Source organism: Bos mutus, chromosome 24 (genome assembly GCF_027580195.1).
Source record: "Bos mutus isolate GX-2022 chromosome 24, NWIPB_WYAK_1.1, whole genome shotgun sequence".
In the NCBI taxonomy this organism is placed as follows: domain Eukaryota; kingdom Metazoa; phylum Chordata; class Mammalia; order Artiodactyla; family Bovidae; genus Bos; species Bos mutus.
In genome coordinates this window covers 61755177-61776203 of record NC_091640.1, presented here as the reverse complement: position 1 = coordinate 61776203, position 21027 = coordinate 61755177, and the positions used below count along the sequence as shown (strand labels likewise).

At 41.3% G+C, this 21027-nt stretch overlaps 1 protein-coding gene and 1 non-coding gene across 2 annotated transcripts in view; both read left to right on the top strand.

Annotated features, from left to right (window-relative positions):
* Positions 1-11965, top strand: part of VPS4B (vacuolar protein sorting 4 homolog B) — a 28897-nt gene extending 16932 nt beyond the window's left edge. The window contains exons 5-11 of the mRNA XM_070361980.1: positions 2132-2251; positions 4587-4743; positions 5172-5320; positions 5701-5782; positions 6132-6351; positions 8867-9007; positions 10494-11965. Coding sequence (XP_070218081.1) covers positions 2132-2251; positions 4587-4743; positions 5172-5320; positions 5701-5782; positions 6132-6351; positions 8867-9007; positions 10494-10595 — 971 coding nt within the window. The 3' untranslated portion in view covers positions 10596-11965. The remainder of the gene's footprint in view (positions 1-2131; positions 2252-4586; positions 4744-5171; positions 5321-5700; positions 5783-6131; positions 6352-8866; positions 9008-10493) is intronic.
* An 8955-nt stretch (positions 11966-20920) lies between these two features.
* On the top strand, positions 20921-21027 carry LOC138985464 (U6 spliceosomal RNA). Its single transcript, XR_011462532.1, has one exon. It is a non-coding gene; the product is annotated as a U6 spliceosomal RNA (small nuclear RNA).

Genomic DNA, 21027 nt, shown 5'->3' with positions numbered 1-21027 from the left:
CATAGGAAAGAAAAAGTGAATTGGGTTTTCCCTTCACTTCAGTTGAGTCCCTCAGTCACGTCTGACTTATTTGGAGCTCCATGACTCCAGCACACCAAGCCTTCCTGTCCATCACCAACTCCCGGAGCCTGCTCAGACTCATGTCCATCGAGTCAGTGATGCCATCCAACCCTCTCATCCTCTGTCGTCCCCTTCTCCTCCCGCCTTCAATCTTTCCCCACATCAGGGTCTTTTCCAGTGAGTCAGTTCTTCACATCAGGTGGCCAAAGTATTGGTGCTTCACCCTCAGCATCAGTCCTTCCAGTGAATATTCAGGACTGATCTCCTTTAGTATGGACTGGTTGGATCTCCTTGCAGTCCAAGAGACTCTCAAGAGTCTTCTCCAACACCACAGTTCAAAAGCATCAGTTCTTTGGCATCAGCTTTCTTTATAGTCCAACTCTCACATCCATACAGGACTCCTGGAAAAACCATAGCTTTGACCAGATGGACCTTTTTTGGTAAAGTAATGTCTCTGCTTTTTGATATGCTGTCTAGGTTGGTCATAGCTTTTCTTCCAAGGAGCAAGCATCTTCTAATTTCATGGATGCAGTCACCATCTGCAGTGATTTTGGAGCCAAAAACATAGTCTCCCACTGTTTCCCCTGTCTTCCCATCTGTTTGCCATGAAGTGATGTGACTGGATGCCATGATCTTAGTTTTCTGAATGTTGAGCTTTAAGCCAACTTTTTCACTCTTGTCTTTCTATCAAGACGCTCTTTAGTTCTTCTTCACTTTCTAACATAAGAGTGGTGTCATCTGCATATCTGAGGTTATTGATATTTCTCCCAGCAATCTTGATTCCAGCTTGTGCTTCCTCCAGCCCAGCATTTCTCGTGATTTACTCTGCGTATAAGTTAAATAAGCAGGGTGACAATATACAGTCTTGACGTACTCCTTTCCTGATTTTTAACCAGTCTGTTGTTCCATGTGCAGTTCTAACTGGACATATTATGTTGTTTCTTGACCTGTATACAGATTTCTCAGGAGGCAGGTACATTTTCCCCTTAATTTATACTTAGTCTGAACTTTCAGAATGCAAAAAGAGTTCATAGTTTTATTTCATGTTAATGTATAGCTAAAGAGTTCCGTAATTTAGGGAAATTGCCAAGTATACGCATTCTTTAACAGATGACCTTTCAAAGCAAGAAAAATACCCGTAAAGTAATATCATAGGTAATGAATAGACTGTGTAAGTGGTGATGTTACGCTTAAAACAGTTACACATCATCTTAGAACAGGCTCCTTCATGGTTGAGCCGTTTCTATAGACGAGAAGATTGGGAAAGCTTTTGATAAAAGATTTGTAGAAAGAGCAGCAGTAAGCTACAGTAAAAGAAATGTTTTGTGGACTGTTACTGATTTTTACTTGTTCTTACTGTAACAGTTTGCTATGACTTCTGAATATATTATGTTCAAAAACTAAATCATTTAAATAACTTTGTTAATGCACAGAAAGTGTAAATAGATCTATTTAGAAGTCGAATGGAAACTGGCAGATCTTGGGAAATGTGCAGGTCTGTAAGAGCACACCTCCTCTCTCCATCATCCCCTTCTCACCCTCCCCTTCCCCTCTCTCTGTCCGTCTGTCTCTCTGCCCGTCTGTCTTCAGGTAAAGTGGTTAAATGTGCTTTATTTCTGTGGGTAAGGGGAGCATTGGATCACTGATTCTTTTGGTTAAAAGGAGAAATAGGAGCTACTCCAGAACCAGTGGTCAGACACCGTGAGTGTGTGCGTACTGTTCGGTGCTGTTCCGGGCTCTCTGGGGTTTAGTGCTTCATTTGACCTTTACACTCATCTGTCTTTAGTAGTCTGGCCAGATGATGCTATTTCTGTTTCACAGCGAGGTAGTGGAGATAGAACAGTTGAATGGCTTTATGCTGGATTATCCAGCTACCCACCCCAGGTCCCGACTCCTCCTCACTGCCCCCGAACAACCACTTTCTTGTCACACCCTTCTAGAACTGTCTTTAATACATAAAACTTTTCCAGACAAATTTATAAGGCATTTCTTTAATTTCATTATTTCATGTTGTTATCTAAATTTAATGAAATAGCCCTCTTTGATTGAAAGATGATTTAATTTTCTGTAGGTGCCATTGTTATAGAGCGACCCAATGTGAAGTGGAGCGATGTTGCTGGTCTGGAAGGAGCTAAAGAAGCTCTGAAAGAGGCCGTGATATTGCCTATCAAATTTCCTCATCTCTTTACAGGTGAGATGGCTTGTAAATAATTTTTTTTATGATTTTTTAAAAAGCACACTGATGACTGAGGTAAAGTATTGTGAACTCTGGTCACTGTATCGTAAAGTGTTATTTTAAATCCTCTTACAAGGCAGTGGTATACCCTTACACAGATACTGACTTCAGTATGCATATACGTATTTGTAATATATACATATATTTCAGAACAACCTAAATGTCAGGCAGCAGCACGTAAGGTAAGTCAGGGAGAGAGGGTGGAGTACAGCGCACTCGCTAGAATGTATGTACCATTATAATGGACGTGAAAGAATATCTGCCTGTATTGTAAAGCTCAAAAAGCAAGTTATACCGTCTGTATCCAAGTATTTAAAGTTTCAGATGAAGCGTGTATCCTCTGGTAGCTCATGATCACTGCAGGGGAAGGTTGCTAGCTGCCTTCTGGACCGAGTTGGAGCCCCAGCTCCGCCGCAGGCGGTTTGTCCATGCTGAGCCATCCTTCACGTTGTCCCTTTCGTGCCCCATAGCCTGTGTTCGTGATATGGCTATACTCACAGTCTTAACAGTGAAACAGAGGTTTTTCCTTTTAAAAACAAGCTGGTTTATATAGAGAGCAAATCTGGGTTCAAACTGAACAGGTCCAAACAGCAGTGTCCTGTAGAGCAGTGATGACGAGCAAGAGCCCGCTGTCCACCCAGCTTCGAGCTGCGACTCAGAACCTCGCTTCAGGAATACGAAACTAACGGTGTAGAAGTTGTCATCAGAATCCTATAAAGGCACAAAAATGCAGTTGAACTTACGTTGCTTATCCCAGTGTTTCCCAAACATGAGTCCTGTATGTCAGCTTCGTGAATTTTGCCATATACGTGTACTACTATTTTTTTAATCTTCTTCTTTAAATCACTTTTAGAGAAACTTACTAAATTGGAGTATAAATGTACAGGGACATGGAGGAACCCATGTGCGTTCAGCCTCATAAATTATTACCGACGGTGATAATCTCCCAGATAAGAAATCGATGTGAGGAACTTAGAAATCCATCCCTGTGTCTTCCCTCAAGAGAGGGACCTCTGTCTTGACTTCTAACATCACAGCTTGTCTTGCCCACATTTGAACTTTTAAGTCATCTCCTTTGTTTTTACTTAATAACTCTACTATAGAATAATTACTTGGGGGTCTTCCCTGGCGGTCCAGTGGTTAAGATTCCACGCTTCCAGTGCAGGGGTGGCAGCTTTGGTCACTGTTTGGGGAACTGAGATCCCATACGCTGTGCGATGTGGCCACAACATTTTTTTTAGGTAATAAAAGACGTCTTTGTGTCTCTGTGGGTGAGGAGTGTTTTCATAGAATGCGTTGTAAAAATTATTCAAATGGAAAGGGCTTGTACGCCACCTAAAAGCATTTCCTCTGCCAGCACTGGTGTGTGGACCACGCTTAAGGGGACGCTGACTGACGATTGCAGACATTTGACCCGAAAGAGGATTCAAGTAGAGGCTGCGGCTTCCTCACAACGGGCAGCGCTTGGCGTCGCGTCCGCCGTCTGCGTGTCACTCTTCACAGACCCCCTGTGTCACCCGCAGTGCACACCTAGTAGCTGTTTGGCTTTTTTAAATGTGTGATATTTTATTGCCAGGTGTAACCCAGCCTGGTTTATGTAAGGCAGCATTATAATTTCTCATTAGTAGAACTGAGGTTCAAAGATCTGATTTTGTTCACTTGTTAACTATATTTTGGCAAAACTGGAATTTAAGGTGGAGTCCCCCTATTGTTCTCCAATCATCAGAATGGAAATCTGCCACCTAAAATAATAATATGTGCTTCCTGTGAAATCAGGAATTGAGTGTAACGTCACGAGTCATCAAAACTGTTAGTCTCACCCCTGCAAATGTCATGAATATTAAAGGAAATACTTGCAGCTGCCTTCCCCCTGTGGGTGTAGTTTCTCCTACAATATTCTGAATTTGAGCAGTGCACATAGTGGATGATCAGCAACTGCCTTTTAACTGAGTGCTTTTCCGCCTAATAGACTGGAGGGCCCTGGAGGTCAGAGACCCTTGTGCCGTAGCTCTGTCTGCCACTGTGGCTTCCGTACATAGTGGTCGGATGGTGGGCATGCGGATGACTGCCTGTTGGGAGGATTATAGTGTACAAACACGGTTTTGACAAAGTGGTCTCTAAAAAGGAAATAAAGTACATTTAAGACATATTCACCTTAGATTGATTGATTTAAATTGTGTTTCATCCTCCTGCCAGCTTTAGAGTGGAACCTCTTCATGGTATGCTTCACGGTGGATGACGAAGTTAATGGTCTTGAAGTTCTCATGTTGTTTTTTAATACACATTTTAGGCAAGAGAACGCCTTGGAGGGGAATCCTGTTATTTGGGCCACCTGGAACAGGAAAGTCCTATTTAGCCAAAGCTGTAGCCACAGAAGCAAATAACTCAACATTTTTCTCAATATCTTCCTCTGACCTTGTTTCTAAGTGGCTAGGTGAAAGTGAAAAGTAAGTAGTAAATTGATTTTTTAAAGTTTTCTTTGCTTGGTGGTCATTCTATCTGTAAAGTCGTAGGTTTCTTACATCATTAATAGGCGTTCCAAAAAGTGCTGTGGTACAGGCGGTATTGATTTCTCTGTCAAACTGTTCCCTAGTTCAAAATTCGTTTCAGAGGGAGAAGAGAGCATACGTGGCACACGTATGGTTTAGCACGTGACACACGTGTGGAGAAGGAGATGACAGCCCCTCCGGCACTCTTGCCTGAAAAATCCCAGGGACAGAGGAGCCTGATGGGCTACAGTCCATGGGGTGGCAAAGAGTTGGGCACAGCTGAGCACTCTTAGAGTTCCTATTGATACATTGTTTTATTTTAATGTTTTCATTGTCATGTGTTATTGGCTAATTTTTAGAAATTGAAACTTTTAATTTATTTTTAGGCTAGTTAAGAACTTATTCCAGCTTGCCAGAGAGAATAAACCTTCGATTATCTTCATTGATGAAATCGATTCTCTGTGTGGTTCAAGAAGTGAAAATGAAAGTGAAGCTGCAAGAAGAATTAAGACAGAATTCCTAGTTCAGATGCAAGGTAGTGCTCAACTGATTTAATTTCTGCCCAGTTGTAATCATCTTGGTATAAGTAGTAAAGAGACTGATTTATATGTTCACTTATACCAGAAACAATATCAATAGAAGGAAAAAGTAGACTTCAAATTTAAATCTTTTGAGAAATATTTTGAAAAGAATATTAATAGTATTTTCCCACAGTTTAGGAGATTCTACTGTTGGGAATGTTTATATCATATTCTGGTAGTATGAAATATGATTAAATACAGTGTTCTCAGAGAGAGACTCTCAAGGGGAAGCATTTTTAACAAAGAAATACCACATTCATAAGAGAAGATACAGATGAGGTTTAAAGAACACTGAAATGACAAATTACCTGAAACTATATCTATTTTGCTGTAGGGGTTGGCGTGGACAATGATGGAATTTTGGTTCTGGGAGCTACAAATATACCCTGGGTTCTGGATTCTGCCATTAGGCGAAGGTATGACAATACAGGGAACACTGTATTTCTAATTACAGTGTAGTAAGTGAGTGTCAGTTCCCATTCTGATAACTCTAGAATGTTTTTCAGTGTACGTAAGCCCTGCTGACCCCTGACTTGGCCAGGGGAGGCAGGCATTTGTTGTTAATGTGTTCTGGGTATTTTTCCCTTATTACCCTAAATATATATGTTTAATTATGGTGGATATGGGCCCATTTAATGTGTTCAGCTTAGCTCTGTATAAAAGAGAATATCTAAATATCTTGCTTAGTTCTTGGAAAAGTAATTTTTAATAGAAATTAAATATTATCATATGATAATCTTGATGTAATTTTTCTTTGATTCTAAGGTTTGAGAAACGAATTTACATTCCTTTGCCTGAGGCGCATGCCCGAGCAGCGATGTTTAAACTGCACTTGGGCACCACTCAGAACAGTCTGACAGAAGCAGACTTCCGGGACCTCGGAAAGAAGACTGAGGGCTACTCAGGGGCGGACATAAGCATCATTGTACGGGACGCACTTATGCAGCCAGTGAGGAAAGTGCAGTCAGCTACCCATTTTAAAAAGGTAAGGAACGTTTATCTGTCTTTTCATATATTTTTAAAATCAAGTTTTGAGACCACTGTTGACTTGTCTTTGAAGAATTTTAGGAAGATTTCAGTTTTGTGTAATAAATAAGTGGATTTACATAATAGACGTGTCCATTCCACTGAAATAAATTCTCCCAACGTGTTTTAAAACTACTTTGTATGAGTGCTTTGGAAGCATGTTACCCATACATTTATACTTCCTTATCAAAGTAAAAACAATGATAGCTAACTGTCGTTTAATAAACTCACGTGCTTGGCACTGGGGTCTCAGCCACCCTCCTCTCGAGCTTCTCCCGTGCACCGCTTGGTCTCATGAGTGACGTAAGCATATATGGTTTGAGAGGGAATTTTGTGCAGTCTTGCCGCTGCTGCTGCTACGTCGCTTCAGTCGTGTCCGACTCTGTGCGACCCCTTAGACGGCAGCCCACCAGGCTCCCCCGTCCCTGGGATTCTCCAGGCAAGAACACTGGAGTGGGTTGCCATTTCCTTCTCCAGTGCATGAAAGTGAAAAGTGAAAGTGAAGTCGCTCCGTCGTGTCCGACTCTCTACAACCCTATGGACAGAAGCCCGCAAGGCTCCGCCATCCACAGGGTTCTCTAGGCAAGAGTACTGGAGTGGGTTGCCATTTCCTTCTCCGTGCAGTCTTGGGAGACAATTTAAGTAACTGTAGACTAGGTAATTTGGACCTACACTCTTGCTGAGAATAGCAATCGCCAATATGTTCGTGAACGTAGATGTGAAAATCCCAAAACACTGTCAGCAAACCTAATCCATCAGTATATGACAAACTAATGTGTCACGGCTCTGATAAGCATATGTGTGTCTATTGTATGCCATGTGTTACCATGGTAAATAATTTCTTTTAAAAATGAGGAGCTTGAATTAAAACCTGAATTTGAAGCCTGACTCCACAATTTACTTATTTTATCTACTTGACCAAATTGTGTTGTTACCTTTTAAGTCTCTCTTTTTTTTTTATCATCTCTTAAGTAAGGATGGTAACACTGCTCTGAAATGCTTTTATGAGAATGAAAAGAGGAAGATTGATAACACAGCGGTCATGGTGCCTGAACAGTCCAGTAGATGTTAGTCGCCTCTTCCTCCGTCATTTCAGTACAAGAGAAGCACAGTTAGCTTGGGACCAAGGTTTATGCCACAGCCGTTGGGTTTCTCCTTAACATTCTCTTTGCCGTTTAGAAGGAGCCCAGTCCTCCCCTGCTAAGAACTTTCCAGCCAGTTTTCTGTGTTACTGTTGGGGGCAGCTTATACAACCCAGAGCCAGGCCCTCGTTAGGAGGATAAAGGTGGAGCAGCCAGATCTCTCAACATCAGGCATTCTGTATCCCCAGTCCAATAGATCTCTATGGCTCCATCTTCTCTTCCGCGTTTTGATTAGTAAGAACAAGTTTGCCTGTGATTTTATTTATTAAATGTATCAGCGCTAATCTGGGCCCAGAGGTAAGTCAGAAAGTACAGTGGTCGAAAAACAAAAATCCCTGCCACTGAAATTTTTGTGAGAGAAGACAAACAATAAAATACGTAACAAGTAAAGTGAAAATGTTTATTTCTCTGCCCCTACCCTGATCCTAAGACAGTATTTGAGACTGATCATTTAAAACAAGTGCGAAGGACAAAGCAGCCCCCGACTTGATACGAATGTGGTGCAAGCTGAAAATTGTATGTCACTATCACAGAGGTTCTTTTTCTGGATATTATGAAAATTCTTTACTTTAAATCAGTTATGAGTTATAAGTTCAGCTAGCACTTAAATTACACTCAGCATTTAATTTTGTACTTATATTTGAAGGAGTTTTTGTTGGAGAGACAGTAATTTCACAATAATAAACCTCCCAAAGATACAAATTTCTTACTATGGAAAATAGAGTAACTTAAAGGAATTTTTAAGTAGGTCTGTTTTTTATTAATTTTTATCGATACATTGGGGTATAGTTGCTTAACAATGTTGTGTTAGTTTCAGATGTACAGCAAAGTAATTCAGTTATACGTACACACAGATCCATTCTTTTTCCAATGCTTTTCCTGTTTCAGTTATTACAGAATACTGAACAGAGTTCCCTGTGTTATACGATATGTCCTTGTTGATTATCTGTTTTAAGTATAGCAGCGTGTTATGCAGGTCTGTTCTTGGTGTCTAGGATTATTACCACTTAATAGCCATTAGAAAAGAAAAAAGGTATTTTTAGGCACAGGGAATTTTTTTTTTAACTTATTTTCTCCCTATGATCATGTAAGTAATCTACTGTAGGAAATTTCAAATATAGAAAATCATCAAGAAAAACATTAAAATCAAACACAGTCTACGCCATCACCCGGAGATAATTGACTTTTTGTTGTATATTCTGTTTGTTTTCAGAACTAAGCATTTTAATAAAACATGATAATAGTACATGTTCATATTTCCTGATAATGGTTTAAATCTTAATATTTATTCAATTTGTTCAAATAAAGATCTCAAATGACTGTTTATTGCAGGTTCGCGGACCTTCACGGGCTGATCCTAACAACATAGTAGATGACCTGCTCACGCCCTGCTCTCCAGGCGACCCTGGTGCCATTGAGATGACATGGATGGATGTCCCTGGGGATAAACTTTTGGAGCCAGTTGTTTGCATGGTTTGACGTTTTGTTTGCTTTAAAAAAAAATTATTTAGCATTATATTTCATAATTTGTCATATAAAATTTTCAGTTTTATAAAATTTAGTTTAAAAATGTTAGTATGATCAGCCATGTTTAATAGTAATACTTCAAAGGTTATAGAGATTAATAGAATCTAAAGTATCAAATAATTATCTTTAAACTTTTTTTGAGCTTCAAGGAAAATTTAATTATAAGTGAATAAGCTGTTTTTTAAAACGTACGGGTTTCTGATGTAGGTCTTACAGTAATATTGTGAGAATATTTTTCCTTGAACCTCTGATTTGGTAAAGCATGCAGAAACGCTGTTGTGTGAATCACAGGATTCATGGCAGTGTTTTTCTGTTTTATGTCTCAAGGCGTCATAGAAAGTTTAAATAATGCAGTACTTTTTTAAAAGCTCTGAAAACAAAATTTTTATCATAAGAAGTTACATTTCTGCAGTTTATATTGAAGGAATTAAAATATTCGTAAAGCATTGCATTTCCACAGCTTCTATTGAGGAAGTGAATAACCTGTGAGACTGCAGGGCACAGGTGTGATCCCTGGTGAGGAAACTAAAACCCCAGCCAGCAGCCGCCGAAAGAGAGAGGAAAGATGCCTACTTATTATGAGTGTTCAGTGTCTTCCCCCAGACTTTAAACTTTTTGTTTCGTATTGAGGTGTAGCCAATATGAACATTGAGTTTTAAAATCTTCTCTTAGTTAAAGATTTTTCAGATCTATATGTCGAAATTAACTAACTTTTACATGATATGTAGATCTGGATTTATAGACATATGTACATAAGCTTGTGCGTATATGTATATAATAATATATCTGTAAACATCTAGAAATATTTATGTGTTAATTCACCACTGCTTATCTGAGAAATTATTTAGAAATCCTTTATTTTTTAAAGCTTTCATTCTTTTGATCATTTTTCCATACTATTTTACAGGAGACATGGTCTAAAAGTTAATTTTTTAATAAATTTTTTATATTGATATATTTTCTTTCCATTTTGATTATGACTTTAGCTGATAGTTAAACTTTTTGATAAATTGGTTTTGATTAAATGCTATTATTCTGTTCCACATATGTGAATGAATATATCCCTTCTGAGTTGCATTTTGACAGCTGCTTTCTTAAAAAGTAAACATACAGCCAGAAAAAGGATCGGGTTAATTCTGGAGGCCTTGGTGCTCAGGTGAAGAGGACTGCACTTCTTGGGTGCCGAGGAGCCTTTGAAGGTTATGATCAGGACGGGGCAAGCAACCGAAAGTTTAAAAGAAAGGAGTAGCATAGTTGAAGTTGCTCTTTGCAAAGAAAGAAAGCAGGAGAGTTTATCATCAGTAGTCCGTGACACGCTGCAGATGTTCAGATTTAACCTTAGGCGAAAGTTAGTAGTAATAATGCTGCTGATGAAATGTTTTTTATTCAGTTAAATCAATGACTAATCCTCGCCCGTTCTTTTTCCTGACAGTCGGACATGTTACGGTCACTGTCTAGCACAAAGCCCACGGTCAATGAACACGACTTGTTAAAACTAAAGAAGTTTACAGAAGATTTTGGCCAAGAAGGCTAGACCAAAGACGGCAAGGACGACGCTGACCGTGCGTGTTCTCTCGCGTGGGCAGTTTTGCTTTTCCTGTGTGGCAGTCAGATTCTTTCCAGTAAAACTCTTACCATAAGGAAACAGATCTCACCTCAGCGTTCCTTTAAGTTTTATATGTACTTTTGCTCCATTACCAATTAAATCCTCCCGTTAACAAAACTTATAAAATAATGGGCCATAGGAAAACGAGTGATACATAAATAGCAGAGAAACAGAAGTTGCCCGGTGAGAAGAAAGTTAAAATCGGGTGACATACAAACATTTTAAATTGTTAGGGATAGTGGTCTTCGCAAAGAGCATACTTTTTTTTTCCAACTAAAACGAAATGGGGTTTATTTCATATTTTGAAAAAAAAATCTTAAGCATCATTCTCATCAAAGTAAAATTCATTTGCTTTACTAAAAACAATTTAAATGCTTTACTCTCAGGGATGGGCAGTAAGACAGCAGAGAGCACTGTGGTCAGGTTTAGAAGGCCCTGGACTGTGTTGTAGCCAAGGGGCTTGCTGACTTTTGATAGGGTGGCTTGTTTCTCCATGTAGATTTAAATAGTTTCTATAAAAGCTGCAAGCTTTTTTATATTTAACTAAGTAATACCTTTCACTGTGCAATCTTTAGAGAAAGACTCTCTAAGTTAGGCGTTGTCTTTGTTTTGAAGAAGAAAATTGTGTCTTTCAGTGTCTTTTTGTAGTAAGATTGACCAAAACAGGTGGTGAATAAATATGTACTTTTTAAATAATTCTGTCATGAAATACTGTATGGGAACCTTTACTTAAAGGAACGCACTGCCTCCCTTTGGATTATGGAAAGTTTCTTGTATGTGATATCGGGGTATGTGTGTGTGTATATATATACATATAAATTTTTTAAATATAAGATAGCTAGAGTCTTGTCTTTGACCTTTTAAGTTCAGGGAACAGTTTGTCCTGACCACACATATGTTATCAGTGTAATGGTTCATGACGCTTTAGAAATGAGCTGATAGTCTCCTTAAATAATAAAATGCAGACATGATTTTATGTTATTTTAATACCCTAATCTGAGGGGTGTGTCACACTTCAGCACCAACACTAAGCTGTGCCTTGTACATTTGCATTGGCCTCTCCATGCAAAGTATTATTAAGTCAGCTAGAATGAGGTAGATTTCCTTAATTTACTATGAAGTTCTGCCTTGCAAATGCTATAGAATAACTTGCATTTTAAATTCTATTTGCACATTTTACATATTATGCTATATGGTTGCCTTGGGGTTTTCTGTACAGATTGTTTTTGTTGATACTAAATGGAAATCATAGGCCCAAAATACGCTGTTCTTACGTGAAGTAAATTGACATAACCTACTGTTGGCTGTATTCTGTGTACGCTTCTTTATTTCGGGATCTTCTGTATAGGAGAAAATATATCTAAATTGATGAGATACAAGAGATCATTAAAAATTATTAATTAAAGATGTATCCATGAAAATTCTACTTTAGCTGCCTCAGAATCATACAGTATTGCTATTAAAATCTTGTCATTAAGAGAATTAATATAATTCTATTAGTATAAACTATATAATAATTGAATCCAGAATTCTTTGTGAATCCAAAATTAGTTTTGAGGAAGTATTTCACTTCAGTTCACCAAATAGTGTGTAAGTACAGCATTAATGACAAGTGAATATTTTATCACTTAATTCTTTTGTGTGCTCTGAAAACCATGCCTCAGTATCTATGTCACTTTTAGCCATTTTCCACATTTCTGCTTTTAAAACTGTTTCTAGAATCTACTAATAATTTTAAACTTATTCTAGAATGGTGGAGCATAGACCATCTCCATGTGCTCTTTATGGGCAGATAACTACTCAAGAGGAAGCTGAATGCTCAGGCTCTCTCTGCCTGGATGTTGACCATTACGATTTTTGCTGCTGTTGAGTTACTCGGTCCTGTCCAACTCTTTGCAGCCCATGGAGTGCAGCACACCGGGCTTCCTTCTCCTTCACCATCTTCCAGAGTTTGCTCAAACTCATGTCCATCGTGTCGGTGATGCCATCCAACCAGCTCATCCTCTGTCGTCCCCTTCACCTCCCGCCTCAGTCTTTCCCAGCATCAGGGTCTTTTCCAATGAGTCAGTTCTTCTCATCAGGTGGCCAAGTATTGGTGCTTCAGCTTCAGCATCAGTCCTTCCAGTGAACATTGAGGGTTGATTTCCTTTAGGATGGACTGGTTGGATCTTGCTGTCCAAGGGACTCTTAGTCTTCTTCTAAGCCAACAAGTAAAGCTGACTTTCCTTTGCAGTAGCATGGTGCTTGACACTGTTTATTATGTTTATTATTTCAAGCCTTTACTTAATAAAGGCTTGAAAAAATTGGAGTTATATCCATATTTATCAACTTCCTAGATTATCTTTGAGAGTTTTCATAAAAGAGATAATTTGAAGTTGCTTTGTTCCTGCTGGTCTCCTGCTGTGGTGGTAAATGTCAGTCTTGGTTCTTGGAGCTGAAATCATAGGTGTACCAGAGCTGGCTGGCTCCTTTGGCCCCAAGATCCAGATTTTCTTATTCCTGACTGCCTGGGCAGCTTGAAACCTGTCACGGGGGCCGTGATCTTCACCATAGAATCCAGTAAGTTTCCATTTACATGGCACGGGACAAAGCAAGAACTGTAGTTTAAAATCAAAAAATTTGTATTTCCTATGTTTACAGAAATAAAGGAGAAAAGTTATGTCTCTGAAGAGTCATAAAAAGCATTTAATAAAATTCCAGCACCATTTGTGATTTTTTTTTTAACTTTATAAACTAGGGATTGAAGAGAACATCTTATTTTAATAAAGAACATCTACCAAAGAAACAAAAACTCTAACGAGTACCATACTTTATTGTGAATTATTGAAAACTTGGCTCCCCAGACATCGGGAAGAAGACCAAGGTGCCTGCTCCCACCATGCCTTTCAGTTCTGTGCAGGAGATTCTACACAGTTGTAGGAAAAGTAAACGTTCAGGGTTTAAAAGGAAGAAACTCAATTGTCATCCTCAGGTGACATGACTCTATATGTAGGAAATCCAAAGTAACAAACAGAGTCTGAGCTTAACACGATTAGAAGATGCAGGTTAGTAAGTAAAAATTGTATTTCTATATTGTAGCCACAGTTAGAAACTGAAATGAAAACAACCCCGCCCCTGCTTTATTTTTCTCTGTAGTTCTTACCATCATCTAACATACTGTGTACTTGACTGCTTTTCTTATTTGTGATTTCACCTCACGTTTGTTCCGGGAAAGCTGGGGTTTTCTTGTCTTTTTCCTCTGCTGTCCCTTCAGTATCTGGAACAGTACTAGTGCCTGATGGGTGGTCAATAAATATTTATTGAGTGAATGAATCTTTGTATTTTTCCTAAGTCTGAATACTTTACAAAGAATGTGTATAATTTTTGCCCCTCTTTCTCTCCCTGCCAACCCTACAAATTTTACTTGTAAAAGAAGAAAATTAGGAATGAAAACACATCAACAGTTTGGTGGTTTAGTTGCTAAGTTGTGTCCAACTCTTGTGACCTCATGGACTGTAGCCCACCAGGCTCCTCTGTCCATGGGATTCTCCAAGCAGGAATACTGGAGTGGGTTGCCATTCCCTTCTCCAGGGGATCTTCCCAACCCAGGGATCAAACCCAGGTCTCCTGTATTGCAAGTGGATTCTTTACCAACTGAGCCACCAGGCAAGCCCACATCAAGAACAATGGCTAAATCTGTGTGATAGAAATATGGATACTTATTAATTTTTTCTTTGTTTTTATCTTTATGTTAATTTCCCCGAATTAAAAGTCTTTAAGAAAGAATTGCAGTCAACTTGTCAGCTAGTGACAGGACTTTGTCTCCTCTGGAACCTGATGAAATAATAGAAAAGGAAAGGTTTTAAGGAAAAAGGACAGGAAGGATGTTCACCAAACAAACGTACTTTGGAGGCATGTTCATCCCCATTGCCTACATGGTTGTGGGGACGCCCCGCCTCCGGATCCTGGGAGCGCAGTGGGGAGGCCCTCCTCTCCTCCTCAGGTGGTGGACCCCACCCGGGCCCCTGACCGGCTTTGGCTTTTCAGGCTCTGCTGTGCAGTCCTTCAGTCTTGAGCACCGCAAAGATGGCAGGACTTTAAAAACAAGGTCACAGCAGCATCAACAGCATCTTAAGTAGGTGGATGGGACTCTGGTAGCTAATTGTGGCCTCGTGGAATGAAGTGCCCAGTGAGGGGAAGACGTTGAGCAGGAGCCGGGGTTCCATCCCTGGATCAAGAAGACCCTCTGGAGGAGGCAGTGGCTCCCCACTCAAGTCCTCTCGCCTGGAGAATCCCACGGACAGAGGACCCCGGTGGGGCTACAGTCCATGGGGTCGCAAAGAGTCGGACACGACAGAGCGTCTAAACAACGATAGTACTAAACGAGATGAAGGCACGAGAACGTGGAGGACGCTCACTGGAAACCTGGACCCTCAGGACTTGCTGCAAGAGACAGCGGCAGCCACAGCACTGAAGCTACCAGAAGCAAAAGTCGGCATTTGATCCTGCAGGTTGCCAGACTGTATGCTGGAATACACAAATTTCATCGACTTTATGTGACGGTCAGGAACTTTGGTCGAGTAGGAGCCATACTACTGAAATACTTCCACTTGTGAGGATTTGGAAGATCCTGAGTACCAGGCAATATGTGGAGGGCTGTGTGGGAATGGATGATGTTGGTGATGAGCCAAGAGTCTGGTTGGGGAGCTTGTAGCTAATTACTGAATTTATCAGTATGGGTTCAGTAAACATTCAGGATTTAGAATTTTGGTTTGAGCAGCAGAGAGTGATTTCAGTTGTTTGCTAGACTGGTTGAAGAATCTGAACTTGACTGTCAACTGCTCTAAACTCCACTAAAGTGACCCCTGAGTTGGGAAGATCCCCTGGAGAAGGGGAAGGCCACCCACTCCAGTATTCTGGCCTGGAGAATTCCATGGACTGTATAGTCCATGGGGTCGCAAAGAGTCGGACACGACTGAGTGACTTAAAAAAAAAAAAAGTGGTGGAAAAGAAAGAATCTCATATCTAGGAAATAGGAATGCTGGAGTAGATTTTATCACATGAGAACCACTCACAAAACCACATGTTCCTGGAAGAGACCCAGAACCCAGCCCCTTAAGCGGGGCACTGACAGGTGAAGGAGTGCCTTCCAGAGTGTTTTCCAGGGCCTTCACTTTCATCGGAGCTGGAGCAGTCTCGGCTGCAAAAGTCAAGTAGTAGCAGTTAGCACGAGCCAGGGGGACTTGGTCACCGCATTAAGCAGCAGGGCTGGAGTGATAAATCAGAGTGGACTTTCCTGCAGAGGTCATGATCAGTGGTGGCAGGGTCCTTAAGACCGTGAGTAAGGCGCTGCAGCAGTAGTACAAACAAAACACGCCTGCCTGGTGAGCAGGGGTCTGGCCGTCGTGATTTCCAGACCTGAATCAGGTCATGGAATCTGTGCCGCTTGAAAGAAGTGGAGACTGTCTTGTTGAGAAAGGCTTCTGCCAGAACATCCCAGGTTCAGAGGGAGCTTTGCCTTCAGCCTTCCCCAAAGGGTGTGGGGCTGCTTCAGGCTTACTGGACCGTGACTCTGAGCTAATACTCTTTACTGGAGAATCAGGAAGCCCTTGGGGTCCACTGTTCAAGAGAGAATTTATGGGGAGCAAGCAATGAGTGTGGTGGAGTTTTGACCAGACTTTGCACCATAGCAGGCCCAGGGGAACTCTGAACAAGTCAGCCGTGGTCAGGGTCATCTTGGCTGTTCGCTGGTCCAGGGAGTGAAGGTTAATGGAAAAAGAAGGGCCCCGGGAGCTCCACCCTCCTGAGAAAACAGTGAAGTAGTATTTACAGCCCTAGGAGAAATCCCACAAATTCATGCCACCGTTCAGGCAGGAAGCACGCTGGTGTGGTGGTATCCAGCGGGGGCCCATTTAACTCCTCAGGATGGACAGTGCAGAAAAGGAGTGCGTTTTATAGAATATCAGGGCCTACCTACTTACATGTTCTTCTGTTTGCCTAATGTATCATTAAGATGTATCTGAGATGGTTGAGAATTGAAAGAGGTGTGTTAAAAAGAATACAAACATGTTCCCTGGTGGTCCAGTGGTTAAGATCAGTGCTTTCACTGCTGAGGGCACAGGTTCAGTCCTTGGTCAGGGAGCCAAGATCCCACAACGCGATGCGGCCCCCACAAAGTAATAAAGTATTCAAAAAATAAAAATCTTTAAAGGGGTCAGGTATTATATAAGCTTAATCTTACAGAATGGGTAGTAATGCCAGGTTTCAAAAATTGATGGAAAAAGAAATAGAGATTTTACAATGGTGAGAGTTTCAAATGTAACCCAACAAGAATTCTAAATGGTGATATTTACTATGGAAAATTGGGAGGGAGAAGAGAAAGGTTAATGTAAGTGAGCTAAGGTCGCATCTATCAAAAGAGGAAATGATGTCTAAGGTCAACAAATCAGAATATAATACAATAAGCAGATACGGTGATAACCCCCAAAATGACTTCAGTTCTCTATTACTGCATTAGGCATTCCAAAACCTCATGGCTTGAAACACGACTTTCTCTCTCGGTGGGTCAAGAGCTCAGGGGAGCTTGGCTGAGCAGCTCTGGCCAGGAGCCTCTTGCCCAGCTGGGGCCAGTGGCTGGAGCTGGGAGCATGTCTGGGACAGCGGACACCTCTCTCCAAGTCTCGGGTTCTCTCCAAGCTATGGGCGCAACAGCAAACACACTCAGGAATTGTTCCCACCGGAAGTGTATATTCTGAATCCAGCCAAACCATAGACCTGACTGCTGGTTACAGGAAATTCAGGAGAGCAAAACAAAGCACGTCATGGGGAACCAGTCCGGCCAAAGAGCCTGTAGGACGTCTGTGAGACAGCTGGCCTGGCCTCCAAACAGTGCCGCTACCAAATGGAAGGTTGAGAGGATTTCCTAGGTTAAAAGGATCCTCTAGGCCAGAATACTGGAGTGGGTGGCCTTTCCCTTCTCCAGGGGATCTTCCCAAGCCAGGGATCAAACGCAGGTCTCCTGCATTGCAGGCAGATTCTTTACCAGCTGAGCCACAAGGGAAGCCCCAGGTTAAAAGAAACTGAGGACAACCCAGAACCTAATGCATGGTAAGAACATTGATTTGAATCCTGGTTTGAGGGGAAAACAGCTTTATTAGACACTGGAGGTAATTGCAGAAATCTGACTACAAACCAGATACCAGATACTTTGGAATTGTTATTGTCTTGGATGTGATCAGGATGTTGTGATTATGTTAGTGTTTGTGGGGCCTTGTTTCCAGGTGACACACCCTGAATTCTGCGCATACAGAGATGGGGGAGAAAGCCCATGATGTCTGCAACTACTGTAAAGCTGTGTCCACCCACATTCACATCCCCACATAGCAAATGTGACAGAGTCAATAAACAGGACTGAAGGGTGAAGGATCGTTTCTGAAGGAGATGAAATTGAAGAGTCAACTCTAAAAACATGTAGTGGTTTTTAGAAAATCATCACCAACTAAGTGATCTTCATATTTCCCAAGCACTTAACACAGACCCAGGACTTCCCTATAAAAAAGTCGTGGGACTGTCCTTGTTGTATACAGCTGAGCACAGTCCTGGTTGAAATGGTGAGGTACTCGAGCGTAGGTATTCCTTGATACGGGAATGAATAGTTGTGTCTTAGAATGTTGTCAAAACTCTAAGACTTACAGCCTACTTTTCCAGACTTCTATAACATTGCCAGTGGCTTCTTGAAAGACTTATGGCCTAAGACATCCTGTGTTGCAGCATTAAAAGGCTTTCCTGTATTTAATTGCAAGGTATGATGTCTTAGGCCATAAATAATTCCTTTAAGAATTCACTGACAATTTTATAGAAACCTTTAAACATTCCATATTAAAAATAGTAACAAAATATCAAAGGAGTTCTAGGTTATTAAATAAAAACTTTGAAAATGGAAGGAATTGGTGGCAGCCACAGGTACGTGAGGCTTTCCCTGGTGGCTCAGACAGTAAAGAATCTGCCTGCAGTGCGAGACCTGGGTTTGATCCCTGGGTTTGGAAGATCCCCCGGAGAAGGGAAAGGCTCTATTCTGGCCTGGAGAATTCCATGGACTATATAGACCATGCGGTCCCAGAGTCGGACACGAATGAACGACTTTCACTTCACTTCACTTCACAGGAAAGTGGGAAGGATGATGTTAAAAGTGTCTAACATCAGGGATACGGTGGGCACAGCGCTGGCCAATCAGAATAGCCGCCTGCTCTCAGCACCTGTCAGTCTCCAAGGCGACAGGTCTAGAATCTTAATAAAAGTACACACACACACACCTTTCCAATAAGAGGTAGAAAATGTGTTCTCACAGATTCCTTCTGCTACAGGTTTGACTACAGAGTAGAGAAAACCCTTTGACAATTTTTTCTATTTCTTTAGGGGATGCTGAAAATATGGGAGCTCGCTAACAGCAAGTCTAAATTTCAGTTCACAGACTCCAGACAGAAGCATCATATTTCTACACTATCAGTAAGTCAAACCCGAATCTGCTGTGCTGTCTGGAAAATCACTGTTGGTCTTCACTAGACCTCTTCCTCCAAGGATCACACTGAAGTTCTCTGGAGCAGGAGGTAGATCTCGAGTCCAGAACCGCTGCGGCCGTTTTCATTCTTCAGGTTCGCTGATGTCCCTCCGCTCTGGTTTCCGCAGCAGCAGGAGGCCGAGAATCTGCTCAGGCGGGAACCCCGCCCCGCCTGGTGTGAGGTCCGGCGCTGGGGCAGCAGGTGGGCCAGCCCTCGGCTCTCTGGGCAGAGGAATCCCCTCTCCCGCCTGCCCGGAGCCTGCAAAATCTCCTCTTTCTCCTGCTGCCCTCCAGGGTATTTAGCTTAACCTCCTCAGTGACATGAGAGGTTAGGATCTGTTGGGGGAGCCAGAAGGAAGGAGAATATTGCACAAGAGATTGTGTTTCTGCCTGTTTACTCAATGCGAGGGAAGCCTGTCATCTTCAGACAACAGGGGAGGAGAAAATACAAAAAATAATAATCCTGCCACACAGGGTTAGGTCATCCCAGGAAGGTGTCTCCAGGAAAGTCTGGAGCTAAAAACAGCTCCCTTTGAGTTGTAGAATCGCTAATTAAACATTTTTTCTTTACGCTCTTATTTTCTAAGTTTTATGACGGGAGCATTCTTTTATTGAGGTAAAATATGCGTAATATAAAATTTACCATTTTTAATATTTTTGAGTGTAATACAGTTCAGTGGCATGAAGTACATTCACAGTGTTGTGGAGCCATCAACACTATTTCCAGAACTTTCGACCCAAATAGAAACTCTCAGCCCCACCTCCCCTTTCTCCCTTCCCTCCAGCCCGAGAACCGCTGTCTGCCGTCTTTCTCTGTGGATGTGCTTATTCTAGGTTCCTCATATAAATGGAATCTACAGCACCTTCCCTTGTGTATGCTTTAGCAATGCGGCATGTATTAAAACAAAGCATTCAAATAGTTTCAGTGAAGATTATCCCTTATGAATTACATTGTTGATAACTCAACCTACACTAGATAAATTAAGGAGAAAGGATCCAGCTCATGCCTCACAATAAAAATGCTACATAGTGTAATTATAGGCACCTAATGCCAACATCCGCTGGATCATCGAAAAAGCAAGAGAGTTCCAGAAAAACATCTATTTCTGCTTTATTGACTATGCCAAAGCCTTTGACTGTGTGGATCACAATAAACTGTGGAAAATTCTGAAAGAGATGGGAATACCAGACCACCTGATCTGCCTCTTGAGAAATTTGTATGCAGGTCAGGAAGCAACAGAACTGGACATGGAACAACAGACTGGTTCCAAATAGGAAAAGGAGTACGTCAAGGCTGTATATTGTCACCCTGCTTATTTAACTTCTATGCAGAGTACATGATGAGAAACGCTGGGCTGGAAGAAGCACAAGCTGGAATCAAGATGGCTGGGAGAAATATCAATAACCTCAGATATGCAGATGACACCACCCTTATGGCAGAAAGTGAAGAGGAACTAAAAAGCCTCTTGATGAAAGTGAAAGAGGAGAGTGAAAAAGTTGGCTTAAAACTCAACATTCAGAAAACGAAGATCATGGCATCTGGTCCCACCACTTCACGGGAAATAGATGGAGAAACAGTGGAAACAGTGTCAGACTTTATTTTTGGGGGCTCCAAAATCACTGCAGGTGGTGACTGCAGCCATGAAATTAAAAGACGCTTATTCCTTGGAAGGAAAGTTATGACCAACCTAGACAGCACATTGAAAAGCAGAGACATGTGCTCACTTCAGCAGCACATATACTAAAATTGGAATGATACAGAGAAGATTAGCATGGCCCCTGCGCAAGGATGACACGCAAATTCGTGAAGCGTTCCATATTTAA